General features: G+C 30.9%; 2 protein-coding genes across 14 annotated transcripts; both read left to right on the top strand.

The window, feature by feature from the left end:
- Positions 1–12393: 12393 nt before the first annotated feature.
- Positions 12394–15352, top strand: LOC107903822 (uncharacterized). Of its 13 annotated transcripts, none has more exons than XR_005913287.1 (6): positions 12394–12928; positions 13260–13398; positions 14052–14109; positions 14208–14432; positions 14814–14878; positions 15133–15352. XR_005913287.1 is itself a non-coding variant. In XM_041092629.1 (6 exons), exons 1-4 carry the CDS (start codon positions 12673–12675, stop codon positions 14056–14058), a joined length of 390 nt encoding a protein of 129 aa, XP_040948563.1. In that variant the 5' UTR covers positions 12412–12672; the 3' UTR covers positions 14059–14109; positions 14236–14432; positions 14814–15352. The 13 variants fall into 13 exon arrangements, 10 of the variants coding, with proteins under 10 accessions (XP_040948560.1, XP_040948559.1, XP_040948563.1 ...); XM_041092629.1 differs by adding an exon at positions 13064–13096 and having other exon boundaries at positions 12412–12928; positions 13260–13353; positions 14236–14432; positions 14814–15352; XM_041092624.1 differs by adding an exon at positions 13064–13096 and having other exon boundaries at positions 12412–12928; positions 14236–14432; positions 14814–15352.
- Positions 15353–16495: 1143 nt separating this feature from the next.
- LOC107902949 (transmembrane protein 266) lies at positions 16496–17424 on the top strand. The gene has a single exon (XM_016829048.2). The coding sequence runs from the start codon at positions 16524–16526 to the stop codon at positions 17271–17273; it is 750 nt and encodes a 249-aa protein (XP_016684537.2). The 5' UTR covers positions 16496–16523; the 3' UTR covers positions 17274–17424.
- Positions 17425–21449: the final 4025 nt, after the last annotated feature.

Genomic DNA, 21449 nt, shown 5'->3' with positions numbered 1-21449 from the left:
AGTCGACTTGGGCGACCCGTGCAACCTTATCAGTTAAACAGTGAAAATGGGCCTACAAGCCCATGATGTTCGCCCGTGTGGGCCCACATGACCCAAATTGGCCTTGGCCTCGTGATCCATTTTAATGTAACCCGTGCTAGTTAATTATTCATATGTGTTTCCACTATTTACTCATATGATCCTTCAAAACTGTCTACTTGAATCACTGTTACTAAATTATTTGTATCTTAAGCTACAGAATTCCGAATTAAGATCCATAAATTTTACCTGAAACCAGACTCGCATATCTTCTTACCATAAAATTTTTAGAATTATTGGTTTAGCCAATAAGTACAGTTTATTCTTTAAAGTTTCCCCTATTCTGCTGTCTGACAGTTTCGACCTTTCTACACTAAAAATTAATTATCTTCTTATACAGAATTCAGATGATGTTTTCGTTTATTTATCTTGAAATTAGACTCATTTAGGATTTTAAAAATATAAATTGTAACCGATAATTATTTTTATACAATTTTTAATAATTTTCCAAATTCAGGATAGGGGATTCCAAAATCATTTTAAATCTATCTTACTAAAATTCAAATATCTCATAGTATGAAATTCTTTTGCTTACTTCGTTTCTTCTATGAGAAACTAGACTCAAATATCTTTAATCCCATTTTTTTCATCCTCTAATTCGATTTACATAATTTATGGTGATTTTTTTAAGTTAGCCTATTGCTACTATCCAAACAGCAAGCAATTTCAACTTTTCGCAGAATCCCTTATTTTTGTGTTTTGGGTACACACCTGGCTTTGTTTGATGCTAAAACAGTCCCCGAGCACTCCAAAGCCTATAATTGAACAAATAACACCATAATCAGTCTTACATCATGATTAATCAAAATCTCAAAACCAAAATACTTACTCATAAAACGATGAACACTTACCGTAAAAACTTGAAATCGGTACGTTTACAAAAATCACGAGGAGAGCCTTAATCCTCGAAATGCTGTTGACAACACCCCAGAATTAGACTATTGAACACAAAATAATCTCTTAAAATGATACCCAACAACTTATTGAATTTGCACAAGTGCTACTTAATGCTACGAAATCAAGAGGAAAGAATAGTTTAGGGGGAACAAGGGAATTTCGGTAGTAGAGGAAAGAAAAGAAAAGATAATCGAGTAAGAAGAAAAGAAGAAGAAAAAATTCAGTAGAGATGGGGGAGAGAAAACGTCAGAAAGATAGAGAGAAAAATGACTCTTTTTTTTTGAAAAAGGAAAAATTGATCAGATTTTGGATATTCTTCCCCATAATCCCTCACTTCATACTACACATCCACCACTCAGAAACCTAGTTCAGCACAACTCTAGCCAAAATTAGGAGCAAAAATACAACCTTTGCTGTCTCAAAAATTTGAACCTATAACCTCCCTTACACCAACACTCCACTTATCCACCAGACCAGCAGACCCATTTTATTAATTATTTTCCAACTTTTACTTAAAAGCCTACTGACCAAAGATAGAACTTATTAATAAAAAAACCAAAATTTACCCAAGTCTTGACTTAAACTTAGGACCTCCCAAACACTCCTAGAACACATAACCACTAAAGCTAACAAATGTTTGTGTTGTACATGCACAATTCCCAAAATTAAAATTTTGGGGCGTTACAGTATGAATTTTTCTATCTTTTGCCATGAAATTTTAAATGTTTTCTATTTAGTCCCAATTTGTTTCCAAAGCGCTTTTAGAGCCTCGAGGTCTCGATAAGAGACAATACGCATGAGATTGATTGATTGTGTAATGAATTATGTTATGATTTGAATCTCTTGAGTATTTGATTGTTTTGAAATGTAAACTTTTGGTAATGCTCTTAACCCTATTCCGACGACAGATACGGGTTAGAGGTGTTACAAAATACATCCATGTTAGCGCGTTTTTGGGTTTTTGGTCCATACCTGTAATTATTTTTAGAAACGGCTCATTTCCATAAATAATTTTAGAAATGGGCCTTTATTGGTATATTTCCCAACCAAATATTTCATATAAATAATATTTTATCATAAATTTTTTTAGAATCAATCAAAATATCATTTTGGGGCAAAATAATCTTTTTGTCCCTTTATGCTTCTAAACATAATTTCTTCACAACAAATATTAAGAACCCAAATTTCATAAGTTTCATTTAATACTTAATACGCATCCTTGAGTACTAAATTAATTTTTTTTAATTTAGTCCAAAGGTGATTTTCATCACTAAAAAAAAATCCAATATGCTTCCATGAAGGTAATCAATAATAATTCATTTTTCCTGTTTCTGTCAAATTTGCATTTTAGTCTTTGAACTTTTTAAAATTTACAGTTTGGTCCTTTAATCACATTTCGCTTCTAAAAATCTTTCCATTAATTCTCATATCCAAAATCACTTATTTTCAGAAAAATTCTTTAACTAACTCTTTTTCATATTTTCTTGAAAATTCACTATATTTGCTCTCAGAATGGTGTCACGTGTCTATTTGAAAATTTTGGGATGTTACAATTTCTATATGTTTACACTTAATTTCCTTATTTATGGTAAGAAAAATTCTAAGAGTACTTACTTTTTCTTTGGTTTGAATATGCTTCCTAACTTTCTCTACCTTCTTTCACTTCTTAGCTACTTGTTTTCCTTTCTCAACACCTCTTTAATAAACTTTTTTTTGTCTCTCTTTATTAATATATCAATAAGATAAAGTATATATAATCAAAACACTTGTTTAAGAACACTTTCATGCATTACTGATTGAAACAAACATGATCGTGAAATCCTTACATTGTCTCCATCGTGTCTCATGGTAATTTGATCTTCTCTCATTTCTACCATGAATATACAATATTAAAACTTGAAACCAAGCTTTCTAGGTTGCTAGAAACTTAATTTTACTAAGGATTTTAATGAAAATTCAAAGGTTTTTGGCTAGGATTTGACATTAATGGAGGAAAGGGATGAAATCGTAAGAAAAAAATTCTCTTCTTTCTTTCTATAGTTCGAGTATGAATGATGGAGAGTTTCTCCATCTTTCCATAAAAATATCTAATTATTTTAATAATAATATAATATAATTAATATAAAAATCTAGTTATAATAATTTAAATCCAATAGCTAGGATTTAATCTCAATTTCTCGTCAAATGCATTGGCTAAAAATCATGCCAACATATTCCTAATTTTCTTATTTTAATAATTCCATAATTATCCATTTTCAAAAGGATTTTTTTCCCTTTAAAAATCTTTACAATCCACACTTTGAATCACTATTCACTTTTGGTAAAATAATACTTCTAATCCTTTTACTTTTTCTTATTAATTTAATTTTATCCTTTCATATTTTAAATTCCACACTTTGATCCTACGCTATTCACAACTTACGATTTAGTCTATACCCTAAATTAATATTTCTCAACATATCATTATTTTCAACTTCCTCTGATATCCAACTATCTATCATTGATTAATCACATTGTAGTTACTCTAAAAAACCTACTTGCATATTTCCAAAATAACACTACCTATGAATCAATATCCTGCATAGCATCATTGTGTGTGAACGAATCATTGTATTTTTATTCAAAAATTTTTGTGTTATAATCACTACCATCATACATGAAGAAATCTGATTTCTTGGAAACTCTCCCGCTATGACGAAAATCTGTAGCTGTCTATTTTCAGTGTTGTCAGAAACAGTGGTTTTGGGACCACAATTTTGATGAGTGAGTTATTATTTAAATATTTATTGAGTCTACAGGATTATATTAAGGTCGTATTAAAATTTTGTTAAGAAATTTTGATGTTTAAATGGTTAATTAAGTGAAAAGGATTAAATTGTAAAAGGTGCAAAAGTGAGTATCTAATAGTTTAAAAAGCTAAATGGCTATGAAAAGGAAATCTAAAGGATCTAGATAGTAATTATACCTTTCTTAATGTTAGTGGACATTTATGGTAAGATTTGTTAAATTTTAAGTTAATAGTCAAGGTTAAAATGGTAAATTAATAAATAGACTTAAACTAAATTTAACAAAACTTGCTTCATCTTCCTCCCTTAGTCTCTCCACCGAAATTAAGGAAGGAAATAACCATTTTTAGGGCTTGGAGGTTCGGCCAAGTCTTTTCTTTGCATGGTATGTGAATTTGATCCCGTTTTTAATGATTTTTATGTTTTTGAGTTCATTTTAGCTTAATTTAGCTAGTCCAGGAGTTAATTTGTAAAATTTTTAAAGATTGAGGGACTTGCCATAGATGTTTTCAATGTTTTTTGATGTTATTTGATGGATTATTTATCTTTGTTGTAAAATAAACATGTTTTGTTTAGTGATTTTTGATGAATTTTGGAAATAGGATTAAATTGTTAAAAGCGTAAATTTATGGGTTTTATTGTGAAATGTTGGTTAATAATGGGTTATTTCAAGGTCCCTTGTAATATTGATTAAGTTGGATTTATGTTAAAATGAGTTATATTTAAGTTATGAGCTTAAGGACTAGATTGTGAAAAATTAAAATGTTAGGGAAAATTCATAATTTTACATAAATATGAACTATGGATTAAATTGAATACTAGAAGTACTTAATTGATTGAAATTATCTATTTAGATCAAGATAAACCACATTCGGGCTTAAATCGAGGAATGGCTAAAGCTTCAGATTAGTGTTTGATTCTACTTCTACGCTCTAGTTATCGAGATAAGTTCGTATGAAGTATGATTGTTTTAATGTTAGTTAAATTAATTATATACTATATTGTTGTAATATAAATGAATTTGATTATAAATGTAACAATGGTATTATTACAACCTGATGTTCAGTAGTGACGGAACAGTGGTTCGGGACCACAAATTTTTGTCATATCGACTCATATATATTATTTTTAGAATATTTTTAGAGTCATTAGAATTGTATTAAAATTTGGTTAAGAAATTTTAACGTTTTGATAGTTAATTTAAGAAAAAAAACTAAACTTTCATTTTCTTCTTCAAATGTCCGAAAGCCATAGCTAGGGGAGGAAAAAGCTTCGGTTTGGTTATTTCCTTGCATGTAAGTCCATTTTGATTATGTTTCTTGTAATTTTTCTATTTTTGATATCGTTGCAACTAGGTCCAGCTAGCCCGTACCTTCATTTTTGATTCTGTTAAAAAATTTTAAAGTTTCCATCGTTAAATATTGGATGTTTTTGATGAATAGCATGTATTTGGAGCTTTGATTGTGTTGTTTGATGATTTTGTAAAGTGATTTTTTTTAGATTTTGATTTTAGGATTAAATTGTGAAAATGTAAAAATAGTAGGGTTTGATAGTAAATTTAATATTCATTAGGGATTTTTGAAGGGCCTAGTATATTTGGATAGAATTTTGATTTGAGAAAAATGGTTAATTTGATGAATTTCAGGTTAAAGGATTAAATTGTAAAATTTGTTAAAATTTGGGGTAATTATGTAAATTCAAAAAAAGGGTATTAATTGTAAAATGGTTGAAATGTGAAATTTAAGCTGATAATTGAGAAATTTTACATTTTAGATCAAGATCCCGTAGATACTCATGGAAAAAGTATAAATAGCAGAATAGTCCCTGAACTTCTTCAATTACCACAATTAAGTCGAGGTAAGTTCGTACGGTTTAGAATTTAATATCTATACGAATTGGTGAGTAGAATAATATAGTACAACTTATATATATATATTTAATTGTTGATAATGAATGATTATTTGAGATATACTTTTAAAATTTGATGCTCGGTTTGGATTGAACGCGAGATAGAGTACAGTCGTGCATTGGTTTGTTATGGGGGATTGGAGTGGAGATGATTTTGAAGTTATGTATATATATTATCTGAGTAAACCGAAGTTCAACATTTGTTGCGAACTCTCGTGTTATACTTTTTGTTTGGTGTGTTTTGGAGGGACTAGCTCTTTTGAGCATTGGTGTGTTTCGGTTGGACTAGCTCTTATGAGCAATGGTGTATTTTGGAGGGATTGCATCATGTAAGCATCTGGTGTGTTTTGATTGGTCTGACAATGTACTCCTATCCTTAAGTTGTTCTTAGAATTGAAAATCTCGGTAATGAAATTTGTTTAATGAATTTGATGGATTTACTATTCATTGAGTATTAAATTGAATATATGTGTGATTCATCGATTGTGATTGTGGATGACAAGGAATCTTCGTGGTTGAATTGTTATTGTTTGAATTGTTGTATATACTTTGGTAAGATTTATTGTTTTAGTACGTCGAACTTACTAAGCTTCTTTAAGCTTACTGGTGTTAATATTTGTTTTTGTAGATACTCGGAAGGTTAGACGATCGGATCGACACTCGACTCACACTATCTAGCATATTTATTCTAGATTATATGGCATGTATTGGGTTTGAATGTTGAAACTCATGTTTTTGAATATGTAAATAGTTAAGTATGAACTTGGTTGTATAAGTTGTTTTGGATGATACTTTTTTGGTACTTTTGGTGTCATATTAGTTTGTGCTAATGTGATTAGGTTATAATTCTTGTTTGAATGGCCATAATGGTATATGATGAATTGGTTATAACATTGCTAAGATATGGTATGTTTGAGATGGTATTGAATTAGATGTTAGATTGGAAGAAGAGATAAGTTTTATTTGAAAATTATTTTTATGAACAATTGTATATATATATGTGGTACCAATGAGGGTACATTGGTTAGGCACTTAATACGTTGATTTTGGTATGTTTTTGGCTTGATTAATGTCTTTTTGAATAGGTATTTTGGTTGGTATTTGAGTTTCTTAGGGTCCAAGTAAGTTTGAAATGGTAAACTTGTTGTTTAAGGTTCATTTTAGGTCCACATAGCCTAAGACACGGGTGTGTGTCTCAGCCGTGTGACACAGTCGTGTGTCCCCTGTAGGTTTGAAAGTTTGTTTTTTAAAAGTTACACGGCCTAGCACACGGGCGTGTGAGGCTAATTCGAAGGTTACACGACCTAGAACACGGACGTGTGGCTTGGTCGTGTGACCCAAGTCAAAGAGTTACACCGGTATGGGCACGGGCTAGGACACGGCCGCATGTCCCTATTTTGATTGTTACAAGGCTTGAGACACAGGGGTGTGTCTCAACCGTGTGAGCCACACGGCCGTGTGACCCTTGCAGTCCAAATTTTCTGATTTTTTTCTTAAACTTTCCATATGTTTCCAATTTAGTCCCTGATTGTTTCTAAAGTATTTTTAGGGCCTCGAGGGCTCAATTAAAGGTCATTATGAATGTAATTAGACTATGTTTACATTAATGTATGAATTGAAAAGTTTACTATTTTGTTTGTATGGTAATGTTCTGTAACCTTATTTCGACAACGAATACGGTTTAGGGGTGTTACAAATATGGTGAATTGATGGATAACGAGTCTCGGTTAAACTTGAAGAATTCTTAGGATGCAAATGACATGTCATTAGGGATTTCATGTTTTGGGTGCTAGTCTTGAATGCCCTACCGATGGCTCAAGTCCTGCATTTGTTGCAGATTCTCCACAGCTCATGTGAGCAGCATCGTGTAGCTTACATTCTGACCCACAGCTCGTGTGAGTAGGCCCATTTTACAGCTCGTGTGAGTATTGATGTAAAGGAAATGTTATGGTTATATGGAAAGGCACACTATGTGTGAGCATTCCTGAGTATCTGATGTAATTCTAGATGGTTTAACGGGTAAGAAAAGGAAATGAAATGGTAAGTATGCAAATGGATTGAATCATGACCTTATGAAAAGATTTATGAGCTAAATGATGTATTTACATGTGGAACTGTACTTATCTTATGGTTGAATTCATTTGTATCATGAACAAGTGTACTAACTTGTGAGTTGATGATGTTGTATAGGATCATACTAAGGTTATGGTATTGGTAATGATTTATGTCTAATCTAGGAATTGTATTAATGAAATGGTAAGTTATGTTTAAAGTTTAGACGAGCTTACTAAACACTCATTGCTTACGTAGTTACTTTCCTTTGTTTTATAGATTAACGAAAGCTCGATCAGTTGAAAGCTCGTTGGAGACCTATCACACTATCCAACAACCATTTCGGTTGTTTTTGAGTATTGCAGCCAAGGTTAATAATGGTATGCATAGGATATTTTGTAATGGTATTTTGTGAAAGTGTTAATGGTAATTTGATATGTATATGCTTTGAAGTTTATGTTTGGTTTGGTGAACCTTAACACCTTACCAAGTTGTGTCATTTTGGTCACTTTTAAGTGCTTGTATATAAGGTCCTTGTTGGTATGTTTGGAATGGCTTGTAAATGGTCATATGTGATATCCCTTGGTAGGTAATTGAACTAGGTTTTTGTGCTTGGAATATGATAATGTTGGCATGTTTTGGTTAAAGATGTTTTGATACAACTGTGGTGCATTTGAATGGCACATCGGTCAGATGAATCAGGGTGTTTCAAATGGCATGTTTATGTGTGTTTGATTGATGTTTAAATCCCTTGAACGTGAGCCCAAATGGTATAGATGATTAGCTATGATTTGGACTTGAAATGACTTGATTTTAAGCAAACTTTTGGGTTCACATGGCCTGGCGATACAACCGTGTGTCATTTGTAAAATTCTATTGTTTCAAGTCAGTGAGTTACATAGCCTAGCACATGGCCTGACACACGGCCGTGTGTGGCATCTTAGTGAGTTACACAAGTGAGGACACAGGCTGAGACATGGCCGTGTGTCCCTTGTTCAAATGTTACACCGCCGTGTGATCCCTATTTTCCAATTTTTCTAACTTTTTCTTAAAACTTCTGGTTTGTTTCAAATTAGTCCCGAATTGCTCCTAATCTATTTTTAGGGCCTTGAAGACTCAATTTATGGACCAAATGCTTATGTTTGATATCTTTTGAATGAGATTAATTTATTTAATGTTATGATGGTGAATGTTTTATGATTGATCGGTAATGTTTCGTAACCCTAATTTGACTAGGGAGACGGGTTAGAGGTGTTACACAATCCCTATGTTGTTGATTATTTACAGGTCTATTATAAAAGAATAATTTGTTTCCTTCATTGATTCACTTTACTCAAAATACTTAGTCTAATACAAAAGTGATTTTGAAATAAATTTCTTAGTAGTTCATAAGAATTCTAATTATTGTCGCTTGGTTGATATAGTAAAAGTCAGAGCGAAGTAGTTGCGGCTACGATTAGACTTTTCCTACAAAGCTCCAATTAATACGATTTTTGTCTATGCAAATAAATTAAAGATATATTTCAAACCTTCCTTTTCCCGAATCTGTTATATCACACATGGGTCCATGCTGTAGGTTCATCAAATCCTATTTTTCTATTGCGCTTGTGATCTGTCGTAATTAGTTATAGAAGATTAAAGTATTTTCTATACTTAATGAGCTCGTAGGAAAGCAATTTTGTTATGTTTTCATTTAGTTTTTACCTATAACACTTAGGCAATAAAATGAGCAAATTTGGTGATTTATATAGCCTTGTAGGCCTTGAAGATATGCCCTAAGGAGTAAACTGACATCGGTGTTGTGACACAGGCCATAGGGTGTCACGGCACCGACTTGACATGGTTACTTACTGGTTATAAAGACAAACGACCTGTGGCCACATTTACTTTTCATGTATCATGTAATGTCGATGAGAGGATATCAATTTACCCATTAGTTGGGTTATGAATTCCATTATTTTGAATGATATTACATACTGCAGAAGCCATATACTCACCGCACTAGCTTTCGGCTTCTTATCTATTTGAATTTAGACTGTTATTTACATCAAAGTGTACGAGTCATGCATACATAATCTGTCATCCACTCAAGATTAATGTATGCCATACTATGAATGTCACAAGTGAATAAATCCGTAAATGGATCTAGGATCTATTCTACTTGGGTCCTGTCCAATGTACTGTTAATCCAATTAGTCACAACTATGTCTCTATCTTCTGGGAGTTATCTGCTCCTATGCTTAAAACAAAACATCTCCCTAGTTGGATTTGATAGGCGATATATCAGTCTTTCAAACGATTTGTTCATTTCCAATTAGACTAAAGACATGTTTAAGTTCATTTACTAATACAAATTATCTTTCTCTATTACGATTTGACCACGTAATACTGCTTAGTATTAGCTAAATGTTAGATAACCAGTGAGTCAATATTTGCTTCCATTTTGTTTTGCATGGAAAACATTGAGGACAATATACAAAGAGTATTCATGTAATTATTAAATATTTTTATTAAACCAATTTATTCAAAAAATATAAATAAACAAAAGGAGTCTACTACACTTAATATACTAGATCCAAGAAACCCAAATCCCACTCTTTTCCATCCGCACTCGGCAACATTTGCACCCAGCAATCTCTCATTAAAAGATAAAGCCAACCAATCAATATCACTTTGAGTCCCACATATCATCCCAAATCCCCACATTCGCCTTATCTCCAATTTTTCAATAGAAGCCCGGCGTCAACCTCCTTATAGCCATACACAAACTCATACAAATCAACGACGGTTTGTCAAGTGTCTTCAGCCAACACTACATCAGAACAGGCTTTTAGTGGCATTTTTAGCGGCGTTTGGATAAAAAACGCCGCTAAAGATCGAGCATTAGCGGCGTTTTTCCAAAAACGCCGCTAAAGATCGAGTATTAGCGGCGCTTTATGGAAAACGCCGCTAAAACCAAGCATTAGCGATGATTTCCAGAAAGTGCCGCAAAAACTTAAGCCCGACGACGCCGTTTTCTGAGCTTTCGGGGCTTTAGCGGCGTTTTTGGGAAAGCGCCGCTAATGCTCAAGTCTTTAGCGGCGTTTTTTGGAAAGCGCCGCTAATGCTCAAGGATTTAAAATAATTTAAAATATTTGTTAAAAGTGGAAAAAATTAAAATAATATTATTTAAAATTATTTTAAAGTTTTTTGGATACAATACTGATTTTTTAATTAATATATTAAATAATTTCTTATATAATCGTAAAAGAGATATTATTAATTTTAAAATATTGAATTAATTATCACTATAGTTTAGAGTTTAAGGTTTAGGTGTTACCATTTTAAGGTTTTTGGATTATGGGTTTAGGGGTTATGGTTTGTGGTTTACGGTTTATGGTTTATGGTTTAAAGGCTGTGGTTTAAGGTTTAAAGGTTATGTGTTAAGGGTTTATGGTTTTAGGGTTTAAGTTTATGGTTTAGGGTTTAGATTAACTAGTGTTTTCTAATTTATATATTAATTAAATTCTTATATAATTGTAAAAGAGATAATATTAAATTGGTTCTTCAAAATCGATATAAGCTATATCCAAGGATATCCCCATCTTATCCCATCCTGGTTCAGTATTTTTAGTGCTCGGTTCAATTTTTTTATCCAGTTCAGTTTTTTGCGTGTTTTGCCTTGCCCCTGCCGTGATCAAATAATTATATATGGATTTAGGGATTATGGTTTAAGGGTTGGGATTTAAGGTTTAATGGTTAAGAGTTAGGGGTTAAGAGTTAGGGATTTAGGGATTTAAGGGTCGGGTTAGGGTTTAAATTAATTAGTTTTTTTAATTTATATATTAAATATGTTCTTATATAATTATAAAAGAGATAATAATAAATTTAATATATTAAAATTATGAGTATAGTTTATATTATTTAAGAGATATATAATAGATAGACTTTATGTATATTGAATGATTAATTTAGGGTTTAAGGTTTATTTGAGATTTGTTAAATGATACAATTTTATACAATCAATTAATACTTTTATATTTAAAAATATTTAATCTAAACCATTTGATATATTTGATATGGATATATAGATAATTATTTAATTTGGATAGGACCAAATTATAAGAAAAAAATACAAAAAAAAGAGATAAAAATGATATGGATATATAGGTAATTATTTAATTTGGATAATTCTAACTTAATAATTAATTACAGCCATTTTATCATTTGTTTTCTTATTAAAATATATAATATTTATTTTAAGTGTACTTGGTTTTTTTATTTTATAAAAAATTAATTTATAAAAAATAAAAATAAAATTTTTTAGCATAGTAAAACGGCGTCATTTTGTTCAAAATAAAATATTTTTTTGCGGCATTTTTCTAAATAACGCCGCAAAAGATAAGCAATAGTGATGTTTTTTTATAAAAACGCCGCAAAAAAATTCACTTTTAAAAATGGCACCATTTTTATAAAATCCCTTTCTTTCCCCTTAAACAATAGTGGCGTTTTTATAAAAATACCGCAAAAAATAAGCAATAGCGACATTTTTATTAAAACGTCGCAAAAAGATTTCACTTATAAAATCCCTTCTTTTTCCCTTCAACAATAGCGGCGTTTTTGCAAAAAAATTCAGTGTTAAAAATGACGCCGTTTTTATAAAATCCCTTCTTTTGCAAACAAAATTTGGCTTTTAAAAATAGCGCATAAAATCCCTTCTTCGTTTCCCCCTTCTTTTTCCCAAAATTTCAAATGAAATCCCACCTTTCTTCTTTTTTCTCCGTTTTATTTTTCCCAAACCATTTCTCCTTTATTTTTTGCCCTCAAATTCCCCAAATCGACAGCCCTCTGCATCTCCGTTGGTCCTGCCCATTTTTGCAGCCTCGACTTCGGTGAACAAAATGAATACCTCAAAGGCGTCGTCACCGATGTTATCCATGACCCAGGCCGCGGTGCGCCCTTAGCTCGCGTCATGTTCTGTCACCCATTCCGTTACAAGAAGCAGAAGGAACTGTTCGTCGCCGCTGAGGGTATGTACACCGGACAGTTCGTGTACTGTGGTAAGAAGGCCACCCTTATGGTCGGAAACGTGTTGCCTCTTAGATCTATCCCGAAGGAGTTGTCGTTTGCAACGTCGAACACCACGTTGGTGATCGTGGGGTTTTCGCTCGGGCTTCTGGTGATTATGCCATTGTTATTAGTCACAACCCTGATAACGACACTATCAGGTCTCTAATTTCATACTCTTGTTTTAATTTTAATTTTGATTTCGATTTATTTGCTTTAATTATATGCGTTGTTTATACCCTGATAACTCTTGTTTTAACTTTGTGCTTCCATTTTTACAACATGGACTCAACCAGTAGGGAGAACTGGAGAAGACATTATACCACATGGTTTGCACCATCAATATTGTTCATTGGGAATTTAAAAACAAAAATTGTCTATATTCTAATGCTTGTAAAACAATTTGCTCAGTCCATCTTTTCTAAGTTACTAGCCTTGAGTAGGGAGACAGATAATATTTGATATTTGACAATTGCAATTATTATTTTGCAGCTGAATTGTTTGTTAATGGGGAGATTGTTCAACGAGCACTGGAAAGACAAAGGAGGGTGGAACCAAAACCGCAAAGGGCCCAAGACAGACCAAGGTACAACGATTGGACTCGTTATGTTCGTCGCAGAGAGAACATGAGGTGAAAAGTACAATTAGAAAGAAAGAAAATGATGTATATAACTCTTTTTAAGTGTTTCTTGAGATATGTGAGCATTATTATTATGAAGAGAAGACATGGAAAAGAAAAGCTTATGTTGATGTTTTTTAATGTAGTTCTGATTCTGAACTTGAATGTTTTGTGGTCTGTTTGAGTTTCAGCATAAAATTGATGTAGGATTATTTATGATATTGCTTTTTGTTTATTGTCCTTCTCCTTAGAATCTAAATTTTTATTCAAAAGCAATAGTGTGCTTTATGCCCCTTACGATTTTTTTCACTATTGCGTAATCTGTAAGCAAATAAAAATATCAACGTTTATGATTGGTGTGCGAATTGATGTTTCCCAGCGATTAGAGCTTGAGATTCCTAGTTGGAAGAGTTTAATTCGAACCTTGCGATGTTAACTAGAGCTTATGGGATTGAAAACAGTCTCTTCTTGTTGTGTAGCTCGTGACTTGGCGGGTCTTTGCATGCACCTCAAAGTAAATATTGAGATTTGAATGTCAATCAACATGTGAAGCTATAGAATTGATGTTCTAAACTCGGTTTAGTTGTAGAAGTCCGGTTTTCATCTAATTTGTTTGCTGTTTATGCTAAAGAACTGTGGCCTTTTTTATCATTTATTTTGTGCAGGAATTAGTGGTGCACCTCAAGATAACAACATTATGCTTTGGAATGCTGTTATATTTGGGTATATTATGAAATAAGACTAGAGAATCTTTATGTACTTGCTTTTTAGATTAAAGTTCTATTAAATTGTGCTAATGTCTTTACTTGATGGATTTGCAGACTTGATGACACCCCATGGGATTTGCAGACCATTCATCCGACCATGCTGATTTCCATCTTGACATTTTATTTGTTCATATTCCATGTAGTTTATATTTGCCATCTTGAAAACAACTCCACCGAAAATTTCAACAGTCTTTTTATATTTGTATTTTTTTCAAACGCCATTTTTCAAATCTTTTCCTTTGAATTTCCGATCCCTTCAGAGTTCTGAAAAATATTCAGGTACTTCGGTATTTTTCAATTTCGCATTTTATTTCCTCCAATCTTTGAATTTAGTTCCAATTTATTGTCATTTATTTGCTGAATTAACTTGTAAAATAATTGTTAGCACCTATGGTTTTTTTATGTAGGGTTGTTTTTAATTTTAATTGGAGAATATATTGTGGTTTGATTGTTTGTTAGGTTTTGATATTCATAGGGTTTTTAATTCGAATTTCTAGCTTAAGTAAGGACCTCATTTCTTCTGCCTCAAATTAATTAAATTTAATGGTTATTATTTGTAAAATTTAATGTAATGTAAAATTTTTGGCATGTTATTAATTGTAAAATATTTGGTATTTGGGGGGTTTTTCATTGTTACTGCAATTATATGTTTTGATGCAGAACATATATCTTGCTTCTATGGGATTTCAAGAAAAATATGTTGTTAAATGTACTTGCTCTTTTAGGTTCGTACTCTATTATTATGGTTATGCTTTTTATTCCGACTTTTTATGATTTAAGTATCAGTGTCCGGAACCCATGGATGTGGGAAAACCTGGAAAAAAAATTAAACATACTCATCTCAGACATGCCTTCATACCCATATCTGACATGTCTTTATACTGACACCTAACACTCATACTTAAGTCCAAGTAACATGGTTCTTTTCTTTTTCAAGTTCTAAATTGTTTAACAATAGGTTCTTTGTTTTCTTAAGTAGGGATGATGAAGATGATTCTGTTGCCAAGATGAAGGCAGCTGAGGAAGCCTTGGAAGCAAAACAAAAAGTAACAAATAGCTTGTCTGCTACCTGTTCTTTTTTTTTTTATCATGTTTTATAATTTTGTGACATTGTTCTTGGTACTCTGAAGATATTTATGCAAAATTACCCTATGATTCTATTGTATTTATCCTGCATGGCTGCACCATGTATTTCTTAACTAGTTTGATAAATTTTATGTGTGGTGTTTAATTTTTCGTTATTGTCTGTGTAACTTGCAGCAAAAACCTACATTTGAGCTATCATTTCATTGTTTATTTTAGTTTTGATTCTAAATTTTTATTTTTACTTTAATATTTAAGACAACTTGAGTTTTAACTTTTGGATTTTAATTGTGTTAGTAATTTTCGGCCTTAAATTCTAAAACTAAATTCATTAATTTTTATATTTAGTTTTAAAGTTAAAATTTTCATAGAAAATTTAATTTAAATAATATTTTTTATTTATCTTTAAAAATTATATTTAAAGTTCAAATTAAAAAAATAAAACATAATATAATATTTATCATAAAAATAATTATTATTTGATTAAAATAATTTTTTTTAAATATTATGTTTTTAGCGACGTTTTTGCTAAAAGCGCCGCTAAAGGTCTTGGTCTTTAGTGGCGTTTTTTTCTAAAAACGCTGCTAAAGTTAATGACGCATTTTTAGCGGCATTTTTTTAGCACTTTTTAAAGCGCCGCAAATACTTTTAGCGGCTCTTTTCAGCGCCGCTAAATGCCTAAAAAAGCGTCGCTAAAAACCTATTTTGGTGTAGTGCAAGTTAAATAGTTTGATGTCTTGGAAGCCAAAGTCCTCCCATGCATTTTTGGCTTGCGCGTAACCTCCCATGCAAGAATAACCCACCCTCAATCCTCACTTCTGCCAGCCCATGAAAACCCGCGCATGACACTCCGAGTACTATCAATTATAGAATTTTACATTTAGAAAAAAAAAAAAAAAGGGCCTCCCACCCCATAAGTTTATAACTGAAATGCTGGAAAGTGTAGCTTTATAATGCTTGACGCATCATTCTATCGAGATTTTGGGTGCCATTTGGACTTCCATAGAGCATAAGGAGCCGCCATAGTTTAAGTCGCTTGGCAGTCTGATTTTACTTGAAGCTTTAACTTCAATGACCACATGTATATATATATATATATATATATAAACAATAAAGTGGCTATCGACGTGACTCCAAAGCAAACAATACCGGAAAACCTAACTTGCCTTGTGATACAAGCCAAACATCTATGGCCATTGTCATCTTCCTCCCACCAAATTATATAATAATCATTGATTTTATTATGTATCCTATATACCCATTTCCGCCGCTTAAAAATTCCTGCTAATGAACCCAAATAATTGCACCAATGGCCCCTCTCATCAATCAATCGCCATTGAATCCGTTGAAATATCAGTTCAAAATCTCATTAAAAACTGGTACAAAAGGCAGCAATGGCAACACATTTTCAACCCAAGTTCATCATCACCATCAAGCAAAGCACCCTGGAGAAATCACTTAGCAAAATACCTTGAATCGGTTCAAATCCGGATTCTCGCAATATCATTGCTTCTTTTCGACCTCATTCTCACTACTCTTGAACTATCATCAACCTTAGTTTCCTGTAGTAAAACCATAGAGAAATCTTGGTTTCATTGGGTGGGGATTTCCATCCTGACGTTGCTTTCAACTAAGATTGCGGCTCTAGCGGTGGCGCTTGGCATCGGTGGGTTCTTAAGAAGGCCAGGCTATGTTGTTGACGGCGTGGTTGTCATCGGGGCGTTGGTTCTGGAAGCTGTTTGGGAGGCGAAAGGCGGAGGGTTGCTTGTGGTAGTGAGTTTATGGAGGGTAGTGAGGGTGGTGGAAAGTGCTTTGGAGTTGAGTGATGAAGCTATTGAAGCACAAATTGAAGCTATCGTTTGCCAGTTTGAAGCACTCCGAGTTGAGAATTCAAGGCTTTTGGACACCATTGCTCGACAGAATCAGATAATTGAGACGCTTGAGAAAGAAGTTGATCAATATAGGCATGCTTCTGATCCTAATGGAGTGGTCGGTATTGTACCCAAATCAACCAATTTTAATCCCACTTTAAATTAAAACAAGTCAAGGCCGGAGGGAAACCGAGCAGGCAGGTGCTTTGATCATTTTAGTACTTAGAAATATTTTACATTATCATGTAATCCTTACCTTTTCATTTCGGTTTCATTCGCGGTATTTAATATAATAAATTTTAGGGGGTTTAAAATTACATTTCAATCATCAACTTTAAAAAGTTATATAATAGTCATTAACGTTATTAAATTGTTATATTTTTATCACTCGGCTATTAACTTCTATTAAAAAAAAAGTAAACTTACACCTTATTTCACAGGATTAATAGTTAATTTAGTCCTAGAACTATAGTTAAAAAATTATTTTCATATTTTTAAAATTTTCTTGACAATAATTGTAAAAAAAATTTTAAAATCTTAGGCTAAAAATTATTAAAAACAATTTATAAAAATAATTTAAATATAATTTTATTTAAATATGTATAAATATAAAAAATTCTTAAAAATAAAAATAAAAAACTTTTAAATTAACATTTCTTGCAATTTTTTATTATATAAAAAATTTACTTTTAGCTATAAATAAAACATATATATTTTATTATATAAAATTTCAAGTCAATATTTTAATTTTTAACTATAAATAATACATATATTATTTTTAATTATCTGGGAAGAGTGGAGTCAATGCCGATATGCATGAAAAATGAGAACAAAAAATGCAAAGAAAGATAAAGATAAAGAGAGTATAAAACAACAAAGCAAATGAAAAAAAATAGGATCAAAGTAAATGGGTATTTAATATTTTTTTTGTGAAAGTTCAAAGACTAAATTTTTATGAGATTAGATGTGGAAAAATTAGCTGCAAAATTTACAATTATTTAATTATTAATTTTTATATAATTTATTTATTTATTTTACATATATTTTTACAAAATTTACAATTATTATTAAGAAAATCTTAAAAATATCAAAATTATTCTTTAACTATAACTTAGGGCCAAATTAACTATAACCTTTTGAATTAAGGTGCAATGTTACTTTTTTTAAGAGAAAATTTTTTTAGTCTGAGCCAAATATATTATATTAAAAATAAATATATTAATTATATATATTTATATTAAATAACTAATCCAATAACAATTCTACCTATTACCCAAAACCTTTAAAAAAATATCTTATCATTAAACAACATAGAATTTGCACATTACTTTGCTATAAATTGTGTAATAAAATATATATAGCCAATAATACACAACACCTATACTTAATTTATGCATTTTGCATTTGTGTCAAATCTTTGTTGGTGACATATGGTGGCTTGTGAACTTCCTAAAACTGAAATTTGCCTAATTTGGGCTCAAACCTTCCTATAATATATATACTGGTTTTTTTTTTATCCTGTAATGCTTGTGTTGTTGGTCTACTTTATAAAATTGTTATTATTTAAATATAATTAAAAATATTTAATAGTCACAATCATAAAAAATGCTTTAAATTTATGTAAAATTTTTAATTTTAATAATATATTTTTTATTTGGGTTTTTAAAATATTTATTAGAAAATTGTATAAACAATATTTTGAACTTTAAAAGCTTTCTAAATTATTTTAAAAAGTAGTGTTTCAAATTTGAAACTTTAAAATGCATAAGTATTTAATTATTTTTTTATTTTCTAAGCATTAAATATAAAATAGTTTAATAATTTAAAAATCATATTTTAAATCGAATGTAGAAATTTTATTTTAAAACATTTTAAACAACAATTTAGTTTTAATATTATTATTAAAGTGATATTTCAATTTTATTTTAAAAAAAATTAGTTTTCAACATTTTAGATTAAAAAAATATTATATGGTTGCGAATATATTTTAGAAAGTAAGTAAAGGAAAACTTAAAAACTTGTTTGAAGTAATCAATAATGGAAAAAAAAAGATAAATTTCAAATTTTATAATAAATGTGGAGACGGAATAGAGGTGCCCATGGGCCGGGCCGGGCCAAAAATATTTTTTCAGCCCCCTTCCTAGGCCTGGACCAGGCTCGACCCGAAATATGGGCTTGATATTTTGTCTAGGCCCGGCCTGGGGAAAAAATATGGAATCCGAGCCCGGCCCGGCCCGGCCCAGCTAGTTTTTTAATTAAAATTAAAATTATATTTTTATTAAAATTGTATCAAATTATATTTTTTTGCACTAGTCAACATTTTGTAAAATCTAACATTTTGCTAGTAAAATTATTAATTGTTAATTATATTAATTGTTACTAAAATTATCAAATTATAACAAATTATTAATTATTAATTGTTACTAACATTTTGTTAGTAAAATTATTAATTGTTAATTGTATTAATTGTTAGTAAAATTATCAAATTATATCAAATTATTAATTGTATTAATTGTTGTAACAAAATCTAACATTTTGCAACTTAAAACTTAAAATAAAACTAAAACTAGTATATTTTAAAATATATATAATATATTTTCGGGCCAGGCCGGGCCGGGCCCGGGCCAAAAAAATTTTGCTCGAGGCCGGCCCATATTTTAAACTGGCCTTATTTTTTGCCCAAGCCCATATTTTGGGCCTATATTTTTATCCGAACCCTCCCATATTTCGGGCAGCCGATCGGCCCATTGACACCTCTAAGACGGAAGGACTTATTGAGCAATAATCAAGTCATGATTTCAAAATTCTAAAGCGTTTAAAACCTTGCAAGACTAAACTTACAAATTTACAAACGAAAACTCTTGAAAATTATCTTCAAAAAAAGAACGGTCAAATGCTGCAATTAATTATGCTGAAATTTCGAAGTTTCAAATTAATATAAAACAGGAAGGACCTAGGTTGTAATTAAAATAGGCAGAAGGCCCTACGATAATAATAGGAAAACACTGAGAGACTTGTCTTGTAATTTCTCCATTAACTCTAAATATAAAAGCTAAACTTTCACTCCTTTGTTCATTTTGTCGTGAGATACAACTAGAATTGTCCACGCCTACACGAAGCCCCGCCTGAAAAGTAGAAGGGTTTGAGTAAAAATATATGCTTAAAAAATGAAATTCGACAAACAAATAAGACTCGTTTAAAAATTGGTTGGGCTTAGGGTAAGACCTTTTTCGTCCGGGCCTGACCCGAATATGCAAAAAAAAAAACTATTTTTTTACTGTTTTTTTGCTATTTTCTTGTTATTTGTTTTTCACTATTTTGCTACCATTTCATTATTATATTGATACTATTTTGTTGTGATTGTTTGGATATTGTATAACTCTTGTTTTATTGTTAATTTTGTTACTATTTTAGAGGTATTTGTTTGTTAAGTTGCACCTATCTTAGTGTTATTTAAGTATACATATTTATTTTTAATTTATTTTTGTTATGAATATCTTATTAAGTAGATATTCATCAGGATCAAAATAAGTTTTGATGTACTTTAAATTCTAATAGTCATTAAAAGTAGATCTCTACTTCATTTATACTTCTTATGCCTATAAATAGAGACCTTGGAGAAATTTTGTAATTATTTCCATTGATCAATAAAATACGTTCTCTCTTTTGCTCTTCTATTTTTTTTGTTCTTTACTTTCTATCTTTTTATTTTATAACACGTTATCAGCACGATTCTCTTTTATTTTATAATACGATCACTCTAAATCTGCTGCTTAAGTTGTTGTCGATTACCTTCTAGAGCTATTGCAATTTCAGTCTTCCATTGAGGCTTGCACACTATGGATAATCATTAGAGCCTTTAACCACTCAGATCTTCAGATATATTTTACTATGATTTATTTATTATATCATGTTTATTATAATTGGAGGTTAATCATGACAACATGAATAGATAGATTTTGATTTGAAATCCACGCATGTTTGCGATGGTGATTATGAAATAAAGAATCTATTGAGACGTTTATAAGTTCGTCTTAGTAAATCTATTGCATTCCCTGAAGTGAAATCAAACACAAAAGAAAATAAAAATCAATATTATTCTAATATTTGGCAATACAAAATTAGTTAAAATCTCCAGAAGAGCTAATATATCAATATCTAAAAAGCAAAAAATTTGTGATGGTTAATGCATTAGTTTTAAAGGATATTCATTATAATGGATATTATATTGAGATTGTGAATGAAGAAAAGATTATATTTCATATGAATCACTATTACTATAAATATATATTTTGAAAGGATGAAAAAAAAATGGACGATTGAATTATTGATTATTCTTGTT

Source organism: Gossypium hirsutum, chromosome D05, assembly GCF_007990345.1.
Source record: "Gossypium hirsutum isolate 1008001.06 chromosome D05, Gossypium_hirsutum_v2.1, whole genome shotgun sequence".
NCBI lineage: Eukaryota > Viridiplantae > Streptophyta > Magnoliopsida > Malvales > Malvaceae > Gossypium > Gossypium hirsutum.
Note: the sequence above shows the minus strand (reverse complement) of the source record. Positions and strands in the feature narration are given on the sequence as shown.

Coding starts and splice junctions, on each gene's coding strand:
- LOC107903822 (XM_041092624.1), top strand. CDS start 12,673: ATGTTCTGTCACCCATTCCGTTACAAGAAGCAGAAGGAACTGTTCGTC. Junction 12,929..13,063: donor CCTGATAACGACACTATCAG/GTCTCTAATTTC, acceptor GGACTCAACCAG/TAGGGAGAACTGGAGAAGAC. Junction 13,097..13,259: donor AGAAGACATTATACCACATG/GTTTGCACCATC, acceptor ATTATTTTGCAG/CTGAATTGTTTGTTAATGGG.
- LOC107902949 (XM_016829048.2), top strand. CDS start 16,524: ATGAACCCAAATAATTGCACCAATGGCCCCTCTCATCAATCAATCGCC.